Source organism: Castor canadensis, chromosome 7 (assembly GCF_047511655.1).
Source record: "Castor canadensis chromosome 7, mCasCan1.hap1v2, whole genome shotgun sequence".
NCBI classification, from domain to species: Eukaryota; Metazoa; Chordata; class Mammalia; order Rodentia; family Castoridae; genus Castor; species Castor canadensis.
This window is the reverse complement of record NC_133392.1, coordinates 153118832-153145548: the sequence shown is the minus strand read 5'-3', so window position 1 is coordinate 153145548 and position 26717 is coordinate 153118832. Positions and strand designations below refer to the sequence as shown.

Sequence of the window (26717 nt, the reverse complement as noted above, 5' to 3'; positions counted from 1 at the left end):
CATGAGGAGGCTTCTGGGATACTAGCAGTGTTCTGCTGCTGGTATGGTTATATGGGCATATTTATTTTGTATAAAAAAATTGTATCTTGCTATATACTTTATGATTTATTCACTTTAATGAATGTATGTTTTCTATTATTTTTGGTGGCACTGGGATTTGAACTCAGGGCCTCATGCTTGCTAGGCAGGTGCTGTACCACTTGAGCCAGTCTGCCAGCTTAATAAACGTATGTTTTCAATTAAACATTAATTAAAAATACCAAGCACCTTTGATTTTTGTATAATAGGATGAAAAGTGTTTGCTTTTGTTAAAATTTAAATTCCTGTTTTATCTCTGTCTCTTTACTATTTTCTTCTCATTCTAGGCCCTTCATAATGTAAGAATTCACAGAGAGTAGGGATTGAAAGTTAATCAGAGATAACCTGCTCATTGCAGTTGAGCCAGCATATTGAAACTGTTGGTGTAGAATTGAGTGAGGTGTGTCTCAATTTGTTAGGGACAGATTTATGCACAGTCTGGAGCTTGCTTAAGAGTCGTTCATAATAACACAAACAGGAAAATTTATCAGAATATAGGTTTGTGACTCTGAAGAAATATTTGTAGAGAGCTAAACCCCAATAAAATATTTCGAGCCGGGTGCCTGTGGCTCACATCTGTAATCCTAGCTACTCAGGAGGCAGAGATCAGGAGGATTGCAGTTTGAAGCTACCCTGGCAAATAGTGAGACCCTGTCTTGAAAAACCCATTCCAAAAAAGGGCTGGTGGAGTGGCTCAAGGTGTCTGCCTGGGTTTAAGCCCTAGTACGAGGAAAAAAGAATATTTTGGATGCCTTTTAGAACCATTTTATTAGCACTGTTTGTGATTGTGACATTCAGAAAGAATTCTAATTTTCTGTGCCCTTTCATGAAGCAAGAATAGGTAAGTTCATTGGTATCAAAGTGCAGATGACCCCCTGTGGACTAGGGAGCCAGGTGGGAGGAGGTCATTGTGATATAAGACAAAAGGAATTGGTTGGAGAGAGCAGAGATTATCCCACCTGTCTTCCCATACCTTCCTTTGTGTTTTTTACATCAGTGAAAACATAAGTACCTATGTTGACAAAAGAAGACATAAAATAGATGAGACAGGGTTCATTTCTCAGAGTCTTGTAAATCTTAAGCTCTGCCTCCTGAGAGCAATACAAAAATTACTTAAAGGATTTATTACTTTTGGTGGTGAAATTTAAAAATTCAATAGGTCTCTCTCTTTCTTCAGTAATTTAAGTGTTTTTTTTTGTTTTGTTTTGTTTCCTGCTGTGCCATTTTCTGTTAAAACAGACAGTTGATACCATCTGGTATTTGATACTGCTGCTCAGAGTAGGTTCTGTACATTGTAGTTGTAGACCTCCCTGGATGTTGTGCATTGTCGTCAGGAAATGGTCTATAGAATGAGCAAACAGTTCTGGCTCTTCTTTGTGTTTCCTGTATATCCATTTGTTTAAAACTCAGCAGATCATTTCAAGTGTGTGGGCATACCTTGGTGTGGGCCTCACTAGTCATTCAGGTTCATTTTACTTTGGACAGTTTTAAAGTGGATTGTTTACCAATCATAGGGAAAATTTTTTTTTTAATTGAAGGAAGCCACAGGTTGTGCCAGAAAATGAACTGCAGAAAGAAATTTCTCAGCCTTAGAAGTACATTTTCTGTTGTCATTTTGACATTTTGGGCAACAATTGAATCTTTGTTGACAATATGTTTGAGAAGAGAGGAAATTTGAAATATTTCCACCATTGAATGATGGGTTTCCCAATTTATTGAAAGCCCATAGAAATTTTGAAATTTGTCTAGGGGAGAGAAGGCTGTTTCTATTTAGAATCTTCATTGCTACCTCATTGCTAGTAAATGTAGCAGATGGAAAAAGCAGGGCCCATATTCCTAGGAAATAGCAAGAGGGCTGGGACTGAGTAATTGAGCTTGTTTTCATACCTTGCATTTGCAGAGCTTGCAGCAGTTGGCCTTTTTTTCCTGGCTAGGTGGTCCCAATGTCTGTCTGTAGCCTCTTTGATAGTGACAGCCTGACTACTTTTTATTCTCTCTCTTGAATCTCATCTCTTTATCTACTACTGTGTCATTCTTGGTCTCTGTGTCTCAGCAATTGTTATTCTCCCTGTCGCTTGACATACAGCCAAATCTCCCAAATGCCACTCTTCTGCTTTAAAATATCTTAATGGATGCCATTGTTAAAAGTTTGCACTTTTCCTCCTTCGTCCTTGATTCTTACACCCTTTGGGCTCAGCCTGCTTCATGCTATCTCTAAGAAGCCTTTGTTGATTAGTCCAGCTGCATCAGCTGAGCCTCTCGTGTGCTCTGTACCATGCGTACCAGACCATTAATTATAGGTGCCTGCTACTTGTGTGTAGCTTCTGGCAGAGTGAACAGAGTTGAGGACTTTTTTACAAAGTATACATTTAATCTTTCTATATGCTTATGATTTATCTACTTTTATATTTGGGAAGTAAGGGTAAGGATCTCAACAGTCTTGCTTACTAATCTAGTGCTGGCTACAGGATGTGTTTAGTAATATCTTTCAGATGATTGAGGGAGCAGCTACTTTACTTGGCCTGGAGAAGTTGTCATAGCTGTGGCTCCTCTGCAGAGCTTTACTTAACTCTTCAGTTGCCCATAAGAGAAGGGATATAACTCAACAGTGTAGCAGGTGGCACACTGTGGGCCATCCCCACCAGCATTCAACCTGCTATTAGACCTCCCATCTTGAAGAGTCTCCTGCTGTCCGCTGTGTTTCCTCCCAACCACTAGCCCATTTCTCTCTTCTTTTACAGAGCTCCTGACAGAGTTGCTTGCAATCATTCTGTCTCTTTGTCATCCTTCCATTTTCTCATGAATTCCATTAAGCATTTATCTGCTTTGGCTGTTGTCGGTCACTAGACCTCCACCTTGGTAAATGGACTGTCTCATTTCACCCAGCCCACTGCAGTTCTGGACTCAGCTGATCATTCTCTTTTTGCCGCAGGCCACTTGGCATAAGCCATAGGTTGATTCCCCAGACACCTCCCTTACTGGCCATTCCCAACACTTTCTGTACTGGGATCATCTGGGATGTAGTCTTCTCTTCAGTCTATATCTGCTTTCCAGGTGACTTCATCCAGTCTGTTACTCCAGCCACCTTCTCTTCTCTGAGGACTTGCACATTGATAGGCTCAGCCACCTCATTGAACTCCAGACTCAATGAAATTGTATGAAACTATTCTCTTAATATTTTTACTGTGGAACCTATATTGTATACTTCAAACTTGAGCACATTCAAAGTAGACTGATTCCCCTCTCCCATCCCCCCATGTACGCATGTACATTGACTATACCTGCTTTTCCTATAGTCTTCTATGATTTGGTAAATGGGATTTAGTATAGTTTAGTGTAGTCCTTTGGCTCCATTCACCACTGCCAATCAACAAAGCACTTTTTGTCAGCTTCATTTCTAAAATAGATATCCAGAGTTGGACTACTTCCTACCACCTTCCTGTGCTCTGTTACCTGCCTGTTACCATCCTGCCCTTCTTCTTGAGCATGCAAAGAGCTTCTCTTGTCCACCTGCCTCCCTGGTCTACCTAGGTTGTCTGTCTTACTTACAGCAACCCATGAATATAAGTCAAATCGTATCATTTCTCTGTTAGAACCTTCTGGTGGTTCCCTGATGACTCAGGGCAAAGGCCAGCAACCTATTATGTCTTGTATTTGCAGGTCCCTAGTTACCCTCTGGTTTTCTGTCTAGCATCCTTTTGACTTAGAGCTTATATATTTGCCTGTTTCCTCTGTCCAGAGGATTTCTCTTCTCTGGGTATTTGCATGGCTTATTTTCTTTAGGTCTCTGCTAAGTTGTCATCTTACAAGTGAATCCTCCTTCTCTCTACCCCATGTAGGACTGGGCATATAGATTCCAGAGTGACTTGAGGTTTCTGCTTCCTTGAATGAGGCATTCCTGAGTTCTTAATAATTTGATCCACATTTTTTTGACTTGAAGAACTTCTGATTACATCATTCTAGAGAGAGGCCTAGTTCCTAAATACATAGTTTTAGTCAGGAAGGAGGGAGAAGATCATCTGCTCTATCACACTATCAAGAATCTAACATAGTGTCTAGCAATTTCCTTCAATCATGAAAATTAGAACTTACAACTATAATAATGTGGGCTATTCCAACACAGTTGTAAGCACAATAATTTCTGTAAAGAAAGATGTATGTATGTATGTCTAAACACAGAAAAGAATCTAGTATGTTGGTGTTCTTGTCTGTTGTGTGTCCAGCATATTGCCTGGTACAAAATAGGTGCTCTACAAATATTTGTTGAATGTGTGCATGAAATGGATTCCTGTCTCGTTCAACTTTATAAATGAATGTATAATGTAGAAGTTATTACTAATCATACTTTCCCTTATGCATTTTAGGTGAATAAGAGAAATAGCTAAAATCATAGGAATTGATCATAGTGGCTAGTTTTGCCCTCACCTCTGTGCTTCTGCTTTTCTGTACCTTCTAGGTCCTAAAGAAGAGGAAGAAAGGCCTTTGGCTTCAGTGCCTGAGCAGCCAGCTCTTATCCAGGAGGTGATCAGCCAGGATGAATGTCCGGAGCTGGTCATCCCTCCCCCTGCCTGTGAGCCACAGCCAGAGCCGGATGGGAAACAAGAAGCCACTGATTGTGAGGTCAATGATCTGGAGGAAGAAGAAGAGGAGGATGAGGAAGAAGAAGATGAAGATGAGTTGGAAGAAGAGGGGGAGGAAGAAGCTGACATGCTGAATGAAAGCTCTGTGAAAGAGCCAGAAATACGGTGTGATGAGAAGCCAGAAGATTTATTAGAAGAACCAAAAAGCCTTTCAAAAGACACTCCTGAAGACTCTGCCGAAGTGATACCTTTTATCAAAATCCCCAGACCTAAAGAGGAGGCCAATGGTGATGTCTTTGAAACATTTATGTTTCCATGTCAGCATTGTGAAAGGAAGTTTACAACCAAGCAGGGACTCGAACGTCACATGCATATCCACATGTCCACAGTCAATCATGCTTTCAAGTGCAAGTATTGCGGGAAAGCATTTGGCACTCAGATTAACAGGAGGCGGCATGAGCGTCGCCATGAAGCAGGGCTGAAGCGAAAACCCAGCCTGACAGTACAGCCATCAGAGGATCTAGCTGATGGCAAGCCTTCTGGAGAAAATGTTCCTCCTAAAGATGAATCGAATCCTCCCCAGCTTGGGCAAGATTCTCTGATCTCGAACTTGGAGAAAGCTTCCCAAGAGATAGTAAATTCGTCTGTTGTAGAAGAGAATGGGGAAGTTAAAGAACTTCATCCATGCAAATACTGTAAAAAGGTTTTTGGAACTCATACTAATATGAGACGGCATCAACGCAGAGTTCACGAACGCCACCTGATCCCCAAAGGTGTCCGGCGAAAAGGAGGCCTTCTTGAGGAGCCACAGCCACTGGCAGAGCAGGCCCCACCCTCCCAAAATGTCTATTTACCAAGCACAGAGCCAGAGGAGGAAGGAGAAGCTGATGATGTGTATATCATGGACATTTCTAGCAATATCTCTGAAAACTTAAATTACTACATTGATGGTAAAATCCAGACTAATAACAGCACTAGCAATTGTGATGTGATTGAGGTGGAGTCTAACTCAGCAGATTTGTATGGCATAAATTGTCTGCTCACTCCAGTTACAGTGGAAATTACTCAAAATATAAAGACCACTCAGGTCCCTGTAACAGATGATCTTCCTAAGGAGCCTCCTAGTGGCACAAGCTGTGAGTCGAAGAAACGGAGGACTGCTAGTCCACCTGTGCTCCCCAAAATTAAAGCTGAAATGGATTCTGACCCCACAGCCCCCTCATCTTCTGTAAGTCTGCCTCTTAGCATATCAACAACAGAGGCTGTGTCTTTCCATAAAGAGAAGAGTGTATATTTGTCATCAAAGCTCAAACAGCTTCTTCAAACCCAGGACAAGCTAACTCCTCCTGCAGGGATTTCAGCAACCGAGATTCCTAAGCTAGGTCCCGTATGCGTGTCCGCTCCTGCATCCATGTTACCAGTGACCTCCAGTAGGTTTAAGAGGCGGACCAGCTCTCCACCCAGTTCTCCACAGCACAGCCCTGCCCTTCGAGACTTTGGAAAGCCAAGTGATGGGAAAGTGGCATGGACGGACACAGTTCTGACTTCCAAGAAACCCAAGTTGGAAAGTCGTAGTGATTCGCCTGCGTGGAGTTTGTCTGGGAGAGATGAGAGAGAAAGTGGGAGCCCTCCTTGCTTTAATGAATATAAAATCTCAAAAGAATGGGCAGCCCCTCCTACTTTTAGCAATGTGTGCAACCAGCAGCCCCTGGATTTATCCAGTGGTGTCAAACAGAAGACTGAGGGCACAGGAAAGACTCCAGTCCAGTGGGAATCTGTGTTAGATCTCAGTGTACATAAAAAACCTTGTAGTGACCTCGAGGGCAAGGAATTCAAAGAAAATCATTCGGCACAGCCAACCTGTAGTGCTGTAAAGAAAAAGAAACCAACCACCTGCATGCTACAGAAGGTTCTTCTCAATGAATATAATGGCATTGATTTACCTGTAGAAAATACTCTTGATGTGACCAGGAGTCCAAGTCCGTGTAAATCCTTAGATGCCCAGCCAGATCCTGACCTTGGTCCTGACTCTAGTTTCTCTGCCCCTGCTGTTGAGTCCTCACCTGAAGTTTGTCCTTCATCACCTGCCCTGCAGACAGCGTCCCTGTCTTCCAGACAGCTTCCTCCTCTCTTGGTTCCCACGGATCCCTCTTCCCCTCCACCCTGTCCTCCTATTTTAACTGTTGCCACTCCACCTCCTCCCCTCCTTCCCACTGTCTCTCTTCCTGCCCCCACTTCTGATGCCTCTCCTCAACCATGTCCCTCTCCATTCTCGAATGCCACTGCTCAGTCTCCACTTCCAATTCTCTCTCCAACAGTGTCCCCTTCACCCTCTCCCATTCCTCCCGTGGAGCCACTCCTGTCTGCTGCTTCACCTGGGCCTCCAACGCTTTCTTCCTCCTCTTCCTCCTCCTCCTCTTCTTCTTCTTCCTCTTCCTCTTCATTCTCTTCATCTTCCTCCTCCTCCCCTTCACCACCCCCTCTCTCGGTAGTGTCTTCTGTTGTTTCCTCTGGTGATAACTTAGAGGCTTCTCTCCCCTCAATAACTTTCAAACAGGAGGAGTTGGAGACTGAAGTTCTGAAACCCAGGGAAGAGTCCCAGGCTGAAGTGGAACAGGATGTCGTTCAGGAAACATTTAGCAAAAACTTTGTTTGCAATGTCTGTGAATCCCCTTTTCTTTCCATTAAAGATCTAACCAAACATTTATCCATTCATGCTGAAGAATGGCCCTTCAAATGTGAATTTTGTGTACAGCTTTTTAAGGATAAAACTGATTTATCAGAGCATCGGTTTTTGCTTCATGGAGTGGGGAACATCTTTGTGTGTTCAGTATGTAAAAAAGAATTTGCTTTCTTGTGCAATTTACAGCAACACCAGCGAGATCTCCACCCAGATGAGGTGTGCACACACCATGAGTTTGAAAGTGGGACCCTAAGGCCCCAGAATTTTACAGACCCCAGCAAGGCCCACATGGAACATATGCAGGACTTGCCAGAAGACCCTTTGGAAACCTCTAAAGAAGAGGAGGAATTGAACGATTCCTCTGAAGAGCTTTACACAACCATAAAAATAATGGCTTCTGGAATAAAGACAAAGGATCCAGATGTTCGGTTGGGTCTCAATCAGCATTACCCAAGCTTTAAACCACCTCCATTTCAATACCATCACCGAAACCCCATGGGTATTGGTGTTACAGCCACAAATTTCACTACCCACAATATCCCACAGACTTTCACCACGGCCATTCGTTGCACAAAATGTGGAAAGGGTGTTGATAACATGCCTGAGTTACACAAGCATATCCTGGCCTGCGCTTCTGCAAGTGACAAGAAGAGGTACACCCCTAAGAAAAACCCGGTACCGTTGAAACAAACTGTGCAGCCCAAAAATGGAGTGGTGGTTTTAGACAGTTCTGGGAAAAATGCCTTTAGACGAATGGGGCCGCCCAAAAGACTGGACTTTAGCGTGGAGCTCAGCAAAATGGCACCAGGTAGGCTCAAATTAAATGCACTGAAGAAAAAAAATCAGCTTGTACAGAAAGCAATCCTTCAGAAGAACAAATCTGCGAAGCAGAAGGCTGACTTGAAAAATGCTTCTGAGTCGTCTTCTCACATCTGCCCTTACTGTAACAGGGAGTTCACGTACATTGGCAGCCTGAACAAACATGCTGCTTTCAGCTGTCCCAAAAAACCCCTTTCTCCCTCCAAAAAAAAAGTTTATCACTCATCTAAGAAAGGTGGCCACCCATCATCTGCAAATAGTGACAAAAACAATAGCAGCAACCACCGCAGACGGACCGCAGACGCAGAGATTAAGATGCAGAACACACAGGCACCTTTGGGTAAGACCAGAGCCCGCAGCTCAGGCCCTGCACAAGTCCCACTGCCCTCCTCATCCTTCAGGTCCAAGCAGAATGTCAAATTTGCAGCTTCGGTCAAGTCCAAAAAGCCAAGTTCCTCCTCTTTGAGGAACTCTAGTCCAATAAGAATGGCCAAACTTACTCATGTTGAGGGCAAAAAACCCAAAGCTGTGGCCAAGAATCATTCTCCTCAGCTCTGCAACAAACCGTCCCGTACCCTGCATGTGAGGGTGCAGAAAAGCAAAGCTGTTCTACAAAGCAAGTCTGCTCTGGCGAGTAAGAAAAGAACAGACCGGTTTAATGTAAAATCTAGAGAACGGAGTGGGGGCCCAGTCACCCGGAGCCTTCAGCTGGCTGCTGCTGCGGATCTGAGTGAAAACAGGAGAGAGGACAGCAGTGCCAGGCATGAGCTGAAGGACTTGAGGTAAGCCCAGAGCTTGTGGGAGGTAAGGATCTCCAGAAATCAGTAGACTTGCCTGCGGGTGTTTTCGATTTTTTTTTTTTTCTTTCTCTTGACATAAAGCATTTAAAAGAAGTAGCTGTTGCATAAGTTGTAGGCATGAAAAGTAAAAGTCAATGCTTTGGCTGTTGTAGAGATGAATAAATACTTTTTTATTTCAGACTAAGGACTCACAAAGTGCTACCATTTCTTTAATTTCTGAATTGAATTTAAAAATCATGGAAAAGCTCTCAAAAGTGTACCCTGTGTGAAAAGATGAAGGTCTCTCAAACCTCCTTCATATCTTGGGTAATGTCTCAATGTCACTTGTATTATTTTTTGGTCATAGGTTATTTCCACGATTGAGATGGATAATGAGTTCATTAGCAAACCACATCACAATCTTGTTTAATAGATTTGACTTAAGAGCAGTTATTAATAACTAGAAGTGTTTTTATTATTCATGCTTTCTTTCACTGCTAGTGTTTGAATTAAAAGCTTGACACATTAGTCATGAACAAACCACCATACATCAAACAACCAATGCCTAGGTTTCCCCTCCCCTCTTCTGCCTCCAGCCATAGGGTGATCAACCAGCCTGAAGGGGAAGAAGAGCAGGAGAGGCTGCTGAGAGGTGCAGGGAGACTGGATCCCCTAGGCTCTTTCCAGCATGAGTGGTGCCCAGGGCAGCCTCATTTATCTGCCGCTTTTTTCAGTAACTATTAAGAATGCAATCTTAGATTTGAGATGACTTTTCCGTCTTACGCCATGTTCTCCCCGTGATAAGAACTATTCTCAGGGATAGATGAAAAGATGTAGCCTTAGTTAAGTTTGTTACATTGACTTCTCAAGCTTTTTGAGTTACCCTGGGTTGATGTGCATTCTTAGAATTCCTGCTGGTTCCTGAATAATGTGTGCAGGTCAGTCTTCTAAGGATTATTTGTCATTAGATGGCATTTTTGCAGATAATTTCAGATCTTTTCAGAGTATGCAGTTTTACCTGACTCGGGGCTTTTCATGGCTATAATTTTGGTGTTTTAAGCAAACAGAATTAGGGGTGACTGTGGAGTGGCTGTGAGAGGTCATGACAAAAAGATGCATAATTGATCAGGTAGAATTTTTGGTGCTGATGTGCCTTACAGAATGACTAAAGAGAGATCTCGAGAAGAGTCATTAGCAAGGCTGATTTAAATGATTTAATCTCGTAGTAAAGACTCACATTTTAAAAATCAGCTTCATAAGTGTATTAAGTATTAGTTGCTATGGGTCTAATTAACACGTGGTCTCTGGCCATGCATGTAGAACAGGTATCATTGTGGAGTGGAGTTAGCCCTGGTGAGAATAGCACTGTTTATTACAGCTTCAGAGCTGCCTGCCTCTAGCCATTGAACTTTGCATCTGCGTGTGCTCTAGAGGTTCCACATCAACAGGACGTTATCAGACTGAGTCGTTTTCAAGTTGCTATGTCTTAATGAATTACAAAACACTTTCCAGGTGGTTGGGTGCTTTAGAATGTACTGTGCCTTTCCTTTTGATCTCTTGATACTATCTAAAAGAACAGCTTATTTTGTACTAGATCTCACTTATATAGTTCAGGGATAAAGTTGATACCAAAAATTTAGGTACTGTAAAGAAAAATCCTGGAGAGACTATGCATTTAATGAACTTCATTCACTTTAAAGAACCCTCAAAGCTGCAAAGGGCTACTCTGCCTAAAAAAGTATCTGGTCTTTGCTCCAATTATTTTGAATTATTTTGCTTTGCTTAATAGTTAACAGAGGGGTACATTGCTAGAGTGAAATTTGGCCTAAAAGGCAGCAGGGAAGAATCTGATAAGAAAACATGGTAGTGTGTTAACTGGTAGATGGTAGCAACAGGCATACTGGTAGCTGCTCCTTCCCCCTTGTTAGTCACTGGAACTCTGCTGGGGACACATCTGCAGGGTACTTGACAAGTGACCATAACCTCATGAAGTGTTTTGGGGAATTGAAAAACAAATGTTCAAAACGACATCATATTTTGGCTATCTGGACACAAGATTAGGCATTTCTTCAGAGTTTATGCTGATATTCTTAGTACCTTGTAGCAAACATTGTACAAAACTGGAATTCCTAACCTCAGACCTGGGGCATATATGTGGTGAGTGTCATTGACATGTCACCCAGAGCTGATCTAGAGTGGGTCTTATTGTCAGCACGTTTGTTGTGTTATACCAGTACAGCATTGTTTCACTTGTAGCTGCCTTCCTGCTTCAGTACATTTCTACTTCTAAATTTTGTTTAGAGATGATTTTGTGATGTGGGGCATCTGCTGTATGCCAAGAAATACCTGCTCTTGCTCTGTGTTTGCTGGTTTTGCCTTCCTTGCTCTGTGTGTGCTAGGGTCTTCTCCTGGAACTGGCAGCCCATCCTTTTCCTGTTTACTTCTTTTAAATAATAAGTTGTGATTATGAACTGGTCCCCAGCACTCCAGACAGTTTACATTTGAGAGCCAGTGTAATGTTCCACAGTTTTTCAGGTACATGCTTGCCACCAGCCATATGAGTGGAGCCAGAGTTTTCCATTCAACAGAGGGTTCTGCACACTTGGTTAGTTGGTTACTTCCTGTAGCACCAGCCTTTGTACCATGGAGGGTGCACAAATTCAGAGTGCTCCAGACCCTTTCCTTAGGACAGAGCCACAAACGAAAGCAGGTTGTGGTCTGCCCCAGTTACTGTTGTTCACAGCCTACCTGGGGCTTCTTGGTAGTGCCGAATTAGGATCTGGTGCTGAAGTTTTGTTTCCATGGGTTCAGTAAGACACTAGGAGAAAAGGAAAAGCTACTTTCTCCACTTGCCACTTACACTTTTCCACCCCTGTAAATAAATCCCAAGGTACTTTTTTCCATTCGGTATACTCTTAAAGCAGTGTTTTTATATGGAGCCCTTGTTGCAACCAGTCCAGAAAATTGAAAGATAGAGAAACTAGATAAAATGATAGACCAAATGTTGTCAGCCTGTGTTTTTGGAGTGGGACAATGAGTTCCTAAATGCCTTCAGAGTCATTTATGTGTTCCTGTCTTGATAACATTTGTTGTATGGTCTCTTCACCTTTTTCTTTTAACATGGTCAATTCATACAAGGTTATGTTATGTTGTCATTTATCTTCAGTTTTCTTATTTTCTAGGAACTTCCTGTAGAAAAGCCCCCCAAACAAATCTTAATTGACTAAAAGATATTGCATGCTCAACTTAGGATAAGCACTACGTCAAAGGATGCGAAATCTACCAAGCTTGCAAGACCAGTTGAAGCTGACTCAAAAGTCGTAAGACAGCTGCTTGCCGGCAGGCTTGTTGCCCTGGTAGAGTCAGGCATCTGCTTCTTCGGTGGTGCCCACACGCGTGCTGGGCTCCCGGGGGATTGAGATCCAAAGAGAAGGGCGCTGTAAGACGGGCTAGATGAACTGGCTCCTCATCACAGGACTGGCAACTCAGATCAGAGTGTGGCCCTTGTTTTTGGCACATAGCAGAGAAGGGAATGATTGAACTTAACCTTGCAAAGCAAGTTCTCTTATCAATAGTTTATTGTAGATTTCAGGGATGACAGATCAGATGCACTCATTTTAAAATGTTTGTTCACACACCAGCTCTTGATGCCTTTCTTTTACGTGAATTATAGAGAGAGGCATTTAGCTGATCTCTTTCCCTGCACACACCCTCACCCTCTTTTTTTTTTTTTTATTAAAATCACAAGCAGATTGCCAGGATAATGGAGAGGAAACCAGAGTGGATATAGACCTTTTTAAAATGCTTCTTCCAGTGTCATGTGTATATATCCAAGTGGACATGATCCTCTCAGATAATTCTCTGGCACTAATTTATAGCTATTATATGACGAGAGACTACATAGCAATATGTCAATGCACAGAATGCATCGCAGCCTGTATAGATGGGTGTCTGCATGTAAGTATAAATGAATTTATGTACCCGGTTCTACACTTTTAGTCTCTAAAGAGATCAAAGACAGTGCATTGGCCTCTTCCTAAGTATATCAGTATCATTTCTCCATGTGTTTTTACTCCTCCCCCCAAATTAATGACCGAGTTGGTGGAAAATGGCTACATTTTATTCATACTGTTTTTTTTGTTCTCAACTTTAAAAGTAATCTACCTCTTAAAAATTGTTAGTTAAATACTTGTTTGGTGAATTTGTGCCACTTTAACCCTTTCACTATCATTCCCATTTTGTTACATTTCTGTTATGGGGACTTTATGTTGGAATATTGTATAAAGCATTTGTAGCGGTTTAAAAATAAAATATTTAAAATTATTTAAATTGTTTTGGATGCTTCAATTGTATTATATGTGATTTACATTTTACATTTTTATTTGCAATTGTTAATCTGGAGAGTATTCCTGTAATTGAAGTTTGCTGTTAGTTATTTTATTACTTCTTGTTGGAGAGTGCTATAAAAGACTATTCTAATGAAAACATTAAAATTTACAATTTGACATACAAAAGAGGTTGTTCATTGATTTTAACCAATGTAGCCTTGAGTGACGAGGGAAGAGACAGAGGAGCTTATTGTAGTGCTGTCTGCTACATTCCCCTGCAAGCATCCTTGGCTTGTCAGGTGTATAAAAAAGATGATTTATGTTGTTACTGCACACCTAATAAGTAGGGGAGAATTCAAAAGATAAATTTTATATAACTGTAACCAATAAAAACTTTCAAACACTTGTGGAAGGACTGCATTTTGTACACAATCTGGATCAGTAAAGGGGATAAAAATGTGTGGAGGACCTTTTTGGGGGGGGTAAGTAGATATTGGGGTTTGAACTCGACTTCACACTTGCTGGGCAAGCATGCATGCCCTCTCCCAGTCCTTTTTAACTCTAGTTATTTTTCGGATAGGATCTTGTGATTCCCCACCCACCCACCCAGATCTGGCCTTGGTTCATGATCCTCCTACCTGTGCCTCTTGTATAACTGAAATTACAAGTATGCACCATCATGCCTGGCTTATTGAGATGAGGTCTACTTTTTTGGTTTGGGCTGGCCTCAAACCATCATCCTTCTGATCTCTGCATCCCAAATAGCTGAGATTATAGGCATGTACCACTGTGCCCAGCAAAGACTTAATTACTGCATGTGGTGTATAGTCAGTTCCTAGGGCCTCTCTACCTGTTTCTTTATTTGGCATTGACTGGACATTTGCTAATTCCACTTCTTATGTCTGTCTAGAAAGCAGACATGTAGCTGGACAGCATTGCCAGGAAGTGTCTTGTGGACTTGACTTGGTAAGCATGAAATAAAGGATTTCATATATGGAGTCTCAGCTCCCTATGCCTGCTGACAGTTCGTGAGTTGACTTATTTTTGTTGTCCTCCTAAGAATGAATCAAAAAAAAAAAATTGTAACATTTGTGTGAGGTTTCTTCCATGCTACTTTTCAGGTCAAATGTGATTGGAGACAAGGCTCCAGCAGGAGGGCACCTGCTTTACCAGTGTGAAGCCCTGAGTTCAAGACTCCAGTATTGCAAAATCAGTTATCAATCAGTAAAAGTGTTTGGATGTAAGCCAGCAGCACAGCAGTTCCTGTTCTGACACTGTCCCTCAGGGTGTTCCTCCTTTAGGGAGGGTGCTACAGGCAGATGGTCATGCGTCTGGCCTACCAGATTCCTAACAGGGAGGAGAGGGCAAAGGGAGTTTGGAAATGACCTTTGGTGTTAGTAGTTTTAGTGCGTACCAAACACTTCGGAGCAACTGGCATGGTGAAGTGCAAATGCTTGTGCAAGGAGGAGACCTGGCCTTCCCTCCCAGCGCACCTATTTGCTATTCATGTGTCCTCCTCACCCACCTTTGGGGGGCAAGCATGTCACAAGTGCCCTCTGTCCCCCATTTTAGAGGGTTATCCTTAGGCAGGTCTTTTGGATCTTAGTCCTCAATCTGCAGAGCCAGGGAGTGGACAGAGGTTGTAGACTTACTGGGTCAGATGCAGTCAGACCCCACACTGCACAGAAAGAGCTGGGGCGTCTCCTCCATGCTGTCCTGGCTCCAGTGGCAGTGCCTAGACTTTTGGGGACACACGTTAGAAGAAATCACTTCGTCCATCTTCTCAGGAAATGAATTGTCTTGTTTTGGTTGCTTTTACTCTTACTGAATTAAACATTTCTTTAAAAACTAGTAACTAAAGTCTTCTGTCCCTCTATTTCAAAGCAGCCCTCAGTGTTTCCAGTGATAAATCCCTGTCTAGGCTGGCTGCCTGTTTTAGTTTGGTTGGGGCGAGTACTTTTTAGCAAAACAAGTTATAGTCAGTTCAGTGCATGGCAGGCTGTGTTCTAGATCCTTTGGGATCCATCAGTGGCCAAATGGACACACATCCCGACTCCTGTGAGCTTACATTTTTTCCGGTGACCTTCCCCTCAGTTTTATACTTTGTATTTGAAGCCTTTTCACTGTGTCCTAGATCCCCGCAATGGGGTGCTCTGGATGGTGCTTCCAGTGTTGTGTTGGAGTGCTGATATCCAGACAACTGAAGACCTCAGTACTTCCAGAAGATGATTACTGACTTAGTGCACTGGAAATTTTATGTGTGGGATTTTGGTTTGGTGTCAAAATTTGCTTTGACTAGAGTGGCTTATATCCATAAAAATAATTCCTTAAGGGTTGTTTGCTTCGAAATTGGATTTAGAGCACAGGTTAGTGGGAAGAGGATGGCTGTAGACATAAAGGCTACATGTTAAGAAATGTGCTCTAGTCCCTGTGCCCTTTTCTCCCTTGTGGCACCAACCTTGTGGCTGCCTCTTAGGGATCTACTCTCAGTGAATGTTCCGGTACAGCACTATTGAGCAAGTATTTGGAAGTATGGACAAGCCATTCTGAAAGACTTCAAAAGGCAGGAGCCACAGGCCCTAATCATTAGCCCAGTGCTTCAGTGGTTTACCTGGGGAGCCCATTAAGCCACCAGCTCTAAGGCCTTATGGCCAGCCTTTTACATTAGACTATTTAAACCTTAGTCTGTACTTTAAAGGCTCCAAGTGATTTCAGTGCATACTGCACAATTTCTGAGTTTATATTGGAAAATAAGGAATACTTGTGGCTCTTCCTTGCTAGAGAACTTGTGGATTCTCCTTTGGGCCTCACAGCACCACACGCAATCCTTAAGATTGTGTACAATCCTGTAGAGCAGGCACCCTGGTTGGTATCACTTGTCTGAAGGCTGTTTGGTAATCTGGGGTGAGGAGCTGGTACACTGATGTCAAGATGGGAACAGACCAGGGGAGAAGGGACTGGCTTGTGTGCTGCAGCTCCCTGTCTCGTGTTTATTCCCAGGACAGTCCTATTGGGTCTCTCCCTTCTGGTGCCTTGACCTTTCTTGCTGAAGGCTTACCTCACAAGAAGACCTTAAATGCACAGTCCTGTGAGTTGCCAAGTAGTAGAAGTGAGATCCAGATTGGTGGCAAAGATGACCTCCACATTTCATAAACATTTTAGACAAAACTAAAGCACCCAGTAAAACCAACAACAAAAAGGTTGAGTGGAACAAAACTTGAGGTTTTTGAGTGGGTGTGATGTAGGGAAAGAAAATGTAAGCTGCTGCCCTTGTTGATTTGTTGATGCTGTGCCCCAGGGCCACTGCCCCACATGACCTGCTGTTCACCACCATCTGCCTGGTTCACTTTACTGCTTTCTTCTCCATGAGGTATTGGAAATGATCTTAGGTGAATTCAGTTTGGCTTTCAAGCACTTGTGTACCAGGTCTTGTGCTAAGCTGCTTTGGGGATGGATCCAGGGTCTTGTACTGCCAGTCAGGCTTTCTACCACTGAACTAAACCCCAAGCCTCCTGTGGTAAGCATTTTAAGAACTGGAATGTTGACCATCATACCCTGAGGTTGGTGTCATTTGTAGGCAGGGAAGGAAGTGATTTTGTCCAGAGGGCACATTCTTAAGTGCAAGTTGGGATTTGAACCACCTCCAGGCCATTCTGTTCCCTTGATCATTTTTATGGGTTTTTAGTTTTTTTTCTTAATGCAGAATTCAGGCCTTGATACTTTCTCCATTAAAGACCTAGCATCAGTAAGTAAACATGTAGAAAGATTGCCTGTGGGTGAGGATGTCTTCTAATCCTAAAGCCTGAGAAATTGGTGCTATAGACTGGCAGTCACCCTGTTGCATCCACGGTTTGACTTTTTAAGGAAACAAAGCTCATTAAGCTTACTGTCCTTTGGTTTTGAAAGGATTCTGAAGGCATGTGGGAGGGGGTTGAGAGTGTCAAGGAGCCAGAGAAACTTGACCTGTTGGCTATAAACCCATAAGATTGGTCTAGGCTCACTTCCCACCTCTGAAGATAGTGCATTGTATATAAAATGAAGTCTGTCTGTAAGAAGTTACTTTTATTTGTTTGACTTGGTTTGTGGTGCTGGGGGATTGAACCCACAGCCTCATGCATGCTAGGCAAATGCTCTACCTGTGACCTACATCCTCAGTCCAAGAAGTTATTTTTAAAGTTGAGATTTGCGGGGGAGGTGGGGAATAGGCTTCATTTACTTTATGGATTATGAATAAGAACTGGAAAAGCCATCATGACTGCATTAAGTTGCGTGCAGCAATTGTAAAAATTAAAGATTGAGTGGAGAGCCACTAAAGGGCTTTGATTTACAGGATTTGTATGCCACCACTAGCATTTTCTGCTTCTCTGGTGCCGGCTGGATTTATTTTCAGGTCTTTCTGATGGGAAGTGATACAAAGTTCAGGTGGGCTTGCAGAGAAAATAAACATCTTATAAAAGGCATTACTGCCTAAATATGCCTTCCCTTGTCCAGCCAACAGACCACGGCAGGAAGCCATCTAAGCACTGTGGCTACATTTCTGAATGCCCATTAATAGGTGCTAGTCCTGTTAGTGGAATGTGCTCTAGAGTGTTGTTTTGGGAAGCACAGTCTCAGATTTGAAAGGACAGGGTTGTATTCTGAACAGGAACATATTTAAGCTAATAGTTTTCCATCTTAGTTTTAGACAGGACCAGGACCCTACTGTGAAATCTGGAATTCTGCTTAGATAGCCAGTGAGTCAGCATTGAATCTAAATGTAAATTTCTAAGCAGGGCTCTTTTAAGAAAAAGACCTAGGGTTTGCTGCACAGGGAAGTTACTAGCAAAAAGGGTATTTAGGCCTCAGTATACAGTTGTAACAATTTTAATTTCTAACTCTTAAACAATTTCAACTTAAAACAGTTGAGAATTTTTTAGAATTTGATTTTGCCAGGATAGAACATTTCAGTATTCTTTATTGGAATGAAGTTATTTAAAACTCACATGGATTTAATTTTCCTTGCAGTAACATTCCCTTCTCACTTGCTTTTTATAATCACATCCAAACCTTGCCAGCCCAGCTAGAGTGCAAGAACATTTTCAGATGGCTTCTATTTCCAAGCTATTATTGAACTTGTGAGTTCAGGCAAATTCTCTCGTAATCAGTTGGTCAGCCATTCAGAAAACGGCTAGCCTGGATCATCAGAGTGTCTGGCTGTATTTCATGCATTCTGCCCATTGGCCAGAGAGCAGCTCTGTGTACTGGGACTGTGAGAGGACCTTCAGGATATAGCCAGCCACTGTGGCACAGTTGCTAACTGTTCCTAGGCAGGGGTCTGTCCTGAGCACAGCATATAGCTTAACTTACCTTGAGCTCTCCCTATACCTGTGGGAGGTAATATTTTACTTATAGATAGCTGAGCTGGGGAGGTGACATCGCTTGAATATGTCCCACAGCTATAAGTGGGAATGTATACCCAACTGTCTGATTCCAGAGCTACCATGCTCAACTCACCTGGGTTTTGGGCATTTTCCACCTACAGCCCTTTGAAGGCAGCCTAATGCTTACACTGTCACCGAGAACACGGTATTGTAAGGACCTTGTGTAGTATAGTGAGGAAGCATTGGCTTTGAACTACGGTACTGTTTGAAACCTGGCAGGCACTCTGCTGGCTAAGCCGGGCTTTCTGGTCTGTAGTGGAGTTAAGACTCCCCACCCATTGTGGCTATGAGGATTAAGAGAGGTGGTCAGGGTGGCACTGGCAATGACTGTTAACACTTGGGTGTCACACTGACCTTAGATGTTACCAGTAAGTTAACTGCCAGGTAAAGTTTAGTAACCTGCCCTAGGTGGACATGGGTGGTAATGATCACCGAAGAAATTATTCAGTCTTTGTGAAAGCCCTCAAAGAGAAAAATGACTCCACAGAAACTGAGATGTCCCTTGTCCCTCTCCTTAGTTGTTTTACTGTTCTCTGAGATGCTTAAGCTCTCTATATCCCTGTCAGTTTGGTTGGCTTCTGTATGTTTCCTCCTACAAGAATGAGAGTTCTGCCCAGGCAGGAGCTTGGTTTTGTTGAGGGTACAGTTCCAGTGTCTAGAATAGTGCCCGGTATCTGGTAGTCCAATAAATATTCATCGAATAAACTATTTGAATCCTTGTCTTTATCCCTTCTTTATTCTGGGAGCTACTGAGCTCTCTGAGCCCAGTTTTCCCTTCTGTAAAATGGGGATGACCACTCTTCCCCACAGAGTATTGCTGTGAAGACACCAGACAAGCCTGAAGAAGCACAGAGACTGCCCGCCATAGTAAGTGCCATGAATGTTAGCTGCTGTCATTACTATTGAAAGATGTCCTCTTGGATCTCAGTTTGAATTGATGAAAAGTTGGGCTGGTGCCCAAAGTGGATGTGCTGTATGTAAGATCTCCTGATTGGGTGGCAGTAGCCAGAACAGGCCTCTGCCCAGCGGCAACTCTCAAGTGGCCTGTAATTCCTCAGGCTCTGTCACCAGTGACACCAGGGGCCATTGCTGTGTCCCAGCCAAGCTAGAGCTGTAGAGCTATTTATGGACACTCCCTGTTCTCACTGTGGCTATACTCCGCCCCCGCCCCCACCCCAGGACATGAAAAAATAGGTATAAGATGGGAGGTAAGTCATTTTTTAAGCTAAAAGTGTGAAAAAAGATGATTCATGTTCCATTACTCCTCCATGTAACTTTATTTCTCTTGGTTTTGAGCTGCAAATGTAAATTTTAAAAAGGCTGAGGTTCAGAAGAAAACATTAACTATGAAACCATAGTTTCATAGCAAATTGGACAGAAGATCCCCATTCACTGAGAGAGTCATGCAAAAGAGTTGCTGGGACTTCAAAGCCTTGGTAGCCACCATTTTGACAGCTTTGCCTAAATCACCCCATTTAGTCTTGAGAACAGCCCTAGGAGGTAAATATTTGTGTGTCCTATTTCAAAAGTGGGGAAACAGGCACCAGGAAGTTCAGCAATTTGAGGTCACAGCTAGTAAGAGGTGGAGCCAGAATTCAGCCCATGCAGGCTGTCTGTCTCCATCCTCAGTGTGTTCTGCCTCTGGGTCTGCTGATGATCAGAGTGAGCAAACAGGAGGCCCATGGGCATGCCCTGATTCGTCTTCCTGTGGCATCCTTTTCAGGAGCTAGGAGACCTGGCTTATTAGGAAGCACCTGTCCCAGTGGACAAGACTGGGTGGAACTGAAAAACATCTGGACAGCTGTTGTCCTTCTGGGAGTGGTGCACTGAATGTTCTTGGAAAAACTGCCTGTGAATGACACAGCCTGCCCTGGTGTGCATAGTTACAGCACAGCCTGTCTACCCCCCTTGTCAGAGGGGTGGATGCAGAGAAGTTTCCAAGCTACCACTGCAAGTAGGTTCCCATGTGTGTGGGGAGCAGCTGCCTGGGGTATGGTATCGAGCTGGATTTTAGGGCTGGGCTTACATTTGGGGAGAAAGGGCAGACTGCGTACCTGGGTCAGCCTTGGACATAGGAAGGCACTTGTGCCACAGTTTCACCATTTCTGCCCTTTTTTCAAAGCTGAACACTGCACACTTTTCACCTTTTCTTGAAGGCTCGTGGTAACCATCAACTAGTAGTCCACTGAGGAACATAGGATACCATGTCCCCACACCGATGGCTGCAGTGGCTTAAGACACCACCTTTTCTTGGGAAGAGAGTGCTCTTGCCTGTTTCCTTTTCCATCTGTTAGTTCTGGTGTGGGCTGCATTCACTCCCTGGCCTCCTTCCGTGGCTCTGGGCTGGGAGCTGGGTAGGTATCCTGCTAACACTGTAGCTAAAGAGGTGGGAAGTTGCTAGGATGCCCAAGGACCTCCCTGTAGCCAAGGCATAGCAGGCTGCTTTTTATTTATATTTTTGTGGCACTGGGGTTAAACCCAGTGCCTTGCTCATTCTAGGCAAATGCTCTACTACTCAAACAATAACCCCAGCCCTTTTGTTTTATATATATATATATATATATATATATATATATATATATATATATATATATATATATATATATATATGTAATTTTTTTAAAAGATTAGGATCCCACTAACTTTTGCCTTTACTGGCTTTCCTCCTGTCCCACCTCCGTAGTACCTGGGGTTACAGGCCTGAACACCACGCTCAGCTTGTTTTTCTCTGTCGTCTTTGGCAGTGTTGGAGTTTGAACTCAGGGACTTGTTCTTCCTCAGCAGGCACTCTACATCTTGAACCACACCTCCGGCCCACTTTTTTTTTTTTTTTTTAAGCTCTTAAAACACATGTATATGTGATTTGTGGAGAGAATGAAAGTTTGGGAGGTAGCACAGCGAGTCCCTTCCTTAGTAGTGGTGTGTTGTCAGGAAAAGGACCTTAATTCTGAAAAAGTAGTTCTCTTTATTATGACCTTTAGTGTGTGTTTAGCAGAAGTATTGTGTTTAGTGCCAAGGGCTGATAGGTGGCTCAATCCTGATTGCTTCAGGCATTTGGTCCTTTCAGATCCCTGGAAGTACCTGTATTTCCTCATCTGTTACCTGGCAGAAGCTGTGAACCTGCTTGTTGATTGGGTTTCTCTTCCTGATTCAGGTTGTGGCTTTGGAGGTTTTTTTAGAATTTGTCTGATAGTCCATGTGGAAGTTAATAGGTGTGAGTTTTGTATCCTGACCATCTTCACTCAAATTTTAGGCTCTGAGTAAACTTTGTAAGTTTGGGAAAAACAAGTCAGGTAACTTTGTGTTTATGTTGGAGCCAACTATTTCAACACAGGCCAAGAAGCCAGTGTCAGATACTGTAATTGAAGTACATGCTGTGCTAAGTTATTTCATCACTATCATTAATGATGTTAATATCCTTTAAGATGGTTTTTAAAGTTAAAGATAGAGCCCATACTGCCAGCTACCAGCAGGTGTGGTAAGGTGACATTCTGAGTTGTGTAAGACCTATGATTAAGAGAGAGGAGGGTATTTTGCTCATTGAGTATGAATGGTTGTGTGAATTTTGCTTGAGAGAGTGCCCCTTCTGGCCTGTGTGGCTGGTGCATGCTCCAGGGCCCAGCTTTGTCCTACTTCCCTCAGTGGACTCACTCAGTGGACTCCACCTTCGTCACCATCACTGGAGTGCATTATGAAAAGCGTAGGTGTTCTCAGCCACAACTTCTGCAGTGGGGCCGAAGTCTTCATTGTATCAGCTTGGAAAATAAGTCTCAGCCAGACTCCAGAGTTCTTTCTGTCTTAAAGGAAAAAAAAAGTGACTTACATTTCTCATCTTATCATTTAATTTGCCTTTGATTTTAATTCTAAATTCTTGTCCCTTCTTTACAATCTCTTGGATATATTTATGGCATTTTTGGATTCTCTGACACATAAGCACTCAGTGGCAGGTGAGGCAAGGGCAGCTTGAAAGTTGGGGACACTTGAAAGCTAAGAACTAAGATACAGTTGCGGGTTGGCTGGCTGACTGTCATTCTTTGTGCATGTTTTTGAGGAGGAAATGTGAAGTTGGGTCGTGCCCAGTACCGCCCAGCCCTAGCACCAGCCATGCACAGAGCAAAAACACATACATGAACTAAGGGAATAAAAGAAACGTCTCCAGGGATAAAAGAGTTAAAGCTGTTACTGCACTTCAGTAACCTACTAATTTGACTCTAACTCAGGACTCTTTTGGCTTCCAATGTGAATCTTGGGGCAATTAGTAACTGATTGATTAAATTCAAATTGAGGCTGGAGTGTAGCTCAGAGGTAGAGCACTTGCTTAGCATGTACAAGCCCTAGGTTGCATCCTCATTACTGCAGTTAGCACTGAGAGCTAGTTACAATCAGTGTCAAAGGGTTAGTCCTCAAGGTTAAGACGACGTAATGACAGGTGTAATGACAGGTGATTGGTAAACAGCAGGGACCGGATCACACTTGTGTGCTGAAAGTCCAGTATTGCATGACTCATTAATTCAGAGGTGTTGGTGAGATTGTAGTCTCACCTTCCCAGTCTACACTGGTCTGTTCACACCAGAATTGTGAGTCCCACAGCCTGTTGCTGACTGCAGTTGAACCTCCTACAGGCCATGGAGGAGGACTGTTCAAATATTTGTCCAGACTTAGATTCTTTTTTTTCAGTTTTTGGTCCTGAAAATGGGGTCCTTCATGCTAGTTGTTTCCTGCCATCTGACACCTCCTAAGGGCCTTCTATGGTGCCTGTCCCTTTGCAGTGGTACTTCCTTTGTGCCTTCTTGGTTTGGCTCAGAATGAGTCCCCCTGTTAGAATTTCCAAGACAACTGATTTTGTATTGCCACATGCACTTGGCTGGGCTTTGTTTGAACAAGGCTATTTCAAAACTGGATTGGAAACCCAGAGACACTCAGCTTGGTGATTTCTCTATCATGCCCCTGAGTCAGACCTGCCTGTAAGGTGATCCAGCTAATGAGATCAGAGGCAAGGCCCTCGGAGGAGGGGAACACAGAGGTCCTCCTTAGTCCCCTGCTACAAATCCACCATTGCCTAAGGAGTCACTGGCATGAGAACATCTGCAAAGCTCAGGGCCTGGGAGGGTGAGGTGGGCATTTGTTAGAAGAGCTATGGATAAAATGGCCCAGTTAAACTCTTGCCTTTAGTTTAACCCCAACAGGCTGTATTAATGGCTGTTGTTCATCACCTCTGGAAGCCCTGACCACTGTCCAAGGAGAGAGCCCGAGGTCCAGTTCTCAGGAGCCTGGTTAAATGTGTGCCAAAGACAGATGCATTTGTTTCCGCTCATGACACTTGTATTTATTATTATATTAGTATATAATTTATAAATAAATTCCAAACCCATGAAAGCATAGAGTTCTTCCTAAAAACAATCATAGGTTTAGAAAACATCGTAGTAATTGGCTTTAAAATTCCAGTCCAATTAGGTGTGGGTGAGAAACAATTAGAACTGAATGTTTGGGGGGTATGGTGGAGATTGTGAGACATGGAAAGAGTTCGTACTCAGGTTGTTTTTAAGTGTCTGGGAGTTCTTATACCACAGCAGAAACTGGAAATCCTACAAGACACATTGTGGATGCAACTTGGTTGAGAAAGGCAGTGCACATCTCAGCCATTCATTCATTCATTTGTTCATTTGTTTAGTACTAAAACCTGCTGCTAAATGCCATGCACTGTTCTAGGTGACAGAGGATATAGCAACAAGCAAAACTGAGAAGTTCTTTACTGTTCTGGAACTTGCAATGAACAAGTATGGAAATGTCAGAGGGTATTTGCCATAGGGAGAAGTAAAATGAGTTTTGGGGTGAAAATGGAGGTGCTTGTTTTAAATGTGGGGGTCAGGGAAAGCTTGACCAAAAAAACATTTAAGCAAAGATTTGGAGGTGGGAAGGAAGCAAGCCTGTGGGGCCAGGGGAGGAAAGCATGTGGCAGTGGTGGCAGCAAGTGCAAAGGTCCTGAGGTGAAGCATCCTTGGCCTGCTCAAGGAATTTGGGGGGGCAGTGGGGCTGGATGGGAGATGAGGTCAGGGAGGTCCCCAGGGCCAATGGTGTTGGATATTGCAGCCATTGGAGTCAGGGCTCTTCCTGAGCGAGTGGAAGTCGTCGGAGGACTTAGGAGAGGAGTAATATGGTGTGAGTTGCCTTTTAAAGGATCACTGGTCTGTTGATGGAAGACTGACAGGAGCAAGAGTAGAAACAGACCAGTCAGGCAATGATCCAGTGACACTGAGTCAGGGTGGCTGGCCCAGTAGACTCCTGGGACCAGGTGAGACAGAAGAGAAGAGTTGAGGGTGCCCACCTCAGCCTTCTCTTTTTGCCTGTGCACCAACACAGCTGGAGGGAAGTACAGCGATGAGGTAGATGTTAGTCAGTGCCTGTTTTGGGTGTGTGTGTGCTAGGGGTAGGACCTTAGGTTGAGTTTGAGATGCCCTGAGATGTTCAAAGGATAGGTGGACGGGACAGGTGAGCAAAGACTTGGAGTTCAGAGAAGAGGACCCAGTGGGAAGTGGAAATTTGGGAGGCCGCGGGCCACATCTGGTGTCATAGCCAAGGATTGACATCCCCAAGGAGTGAGTGAGGAGAAAGAGAAGAGGCCAGAAGTTGGTCTAGGGCCCTTCACTGCACAGAGATTGGGTGTGTGGGAGGGAGGCTACGAAGGGGTGGCAAGAGGGAAATTCGAGGGGAAGAATGGAGCTGTCTGTCTGTCTGCATCTGCAAGACTAAATCACTGGGGGGAGTGGTGGATCAGTGCTGCTGTGGTCACGCAGTGAGTGAGAAGCAGCCCGGGTCTACAATGTGGAGGTCACTGAGGAGGAGCTTAAGGGGAGCAAAACTGGCAGTTATGGGGTCAAGAGAGGAGAGGACTTGAGCAGGAGCTGGGTTGTTGGGGGAGCAGAGGAAGAGTGGAGAACTGCCTTCTTTCTAAGAGGAGAGGATGTGGTGTGAGCTGATGGGGTGAACTGGAGAAACCAAGACAGGGAGGCAGGGCGGAAATGCAAAAGCAGACCCCAGGAGGTGAGGGGTTCCTGGGGGTTAGTACTGGCCAGGCTCCAGTGAGAGCAGAAGCAGGCAGATGGGAACAGAGGCATGGCGGGCCACGCAGCATTTCTTGCTTTGCTATGCTATGCCTCGTGTGCAGTGGAGTGGCCACAGCAGAGAGTGAGGAGAGCAGAGAAGGTGATCAGAGAGCAAGGGGTCAGGGTCAGGAGGCTGCTAGGCCCCAGGAGCCCACCTGACTTTGGGTTTAGCGATCAGATAGCCTTTCTGTTTGCCTTCTTCACACAGGTCTGAACACACATGCGTCTTTGTTTCTAGTTCGGTTTAGGGATGCTGAGCAACACACCAGTGAGTGGTGTTCAGCTGAGTCATTGGAGAGAGGCCATGGAGCTCCTGAGCTGTCCCAGGCTCTGGTGTTTACCAGCTGTCTGTGCACAATTGGCTGCCTGTCACAGAGGACAGTGCTGCTGGACTGACAGGCTCCTGACCCTGTGCTCTGCCTCTCTAAGAACACCGGGTTAAGGCCATGTCAGGAAGCCTTGTGAAGGAGCTGTGTGCAGGACAGGGGCCTGATGGAGGACACAGCTGGGACTGAAGTGGCAAATGATTTGGGGGGAAGGCAGGAGATTCAGACTAGAGTTTCTGTGTACAGGCCCCTCTTCTGCCTGGGAGCAAGTGCTCTGTACTCATGTCCTTGTCATGGAGTATGTCCTGGCCTGTGCAGTAGTGCATGTGGCCCCTGATGTCCAGGGAGACAATTCACCTACAGTCACCATCCACTTGCCGCTCTTTTTCCATGTGTGTGGTTGGGGTGGTTTCCATTAGAGAAGCTTCCTGCAGCCAGCCAAGTGTGACCCCAGCCAAAATCCATGGCCTGTCCTTAGCTGCTCACAACCCCGCAGATCTGCTGCTTATAAAAGGCCAACCACCTTGCATCTACCAGATCTTTTATTTGTGCTTCAGGACTGAGAAGACTCAAGTTCCTAACCCCAGTCTTGTTCCAATTT

The 26717-nt window shown here is 43.9% G+C and overlaps 1 protein-coding gene across 12 annotated transcripts in view; it reads left to right on the top strand.

The window, feature by feature from the left end:
- The window catches only part of Prdm2 (PR/SET domain 2), a 128906-nt gene that overhangs the window by 69214 nt on the left and 32975 nt on the right, over nucleotides 1-26717 (top strand). For 9 of the 12 annotated variants that reach the window (XM_074081302.1, XM_020188337.2, XM_020188090.2 and 6 more), the window contains one exon: nucleotides 4535-8942. The exons of 1 other annotated variant lie outside the window; for it this stretch is intronic. In XM_074081302.1, the coding sequence (XP_073937403.1) occupies nucleotides 4535-8942 (4408 nt within the window). Of the gene's footprint in view, nucleotides 1-4534; nucleotides 8943-9139; nucleotides 13454-26717 lie in introns of those variants that run through there. 2 more of the 12 variants (XM_020188042.2, XM_074081299.1) reach the window with 2 other exon arrangements.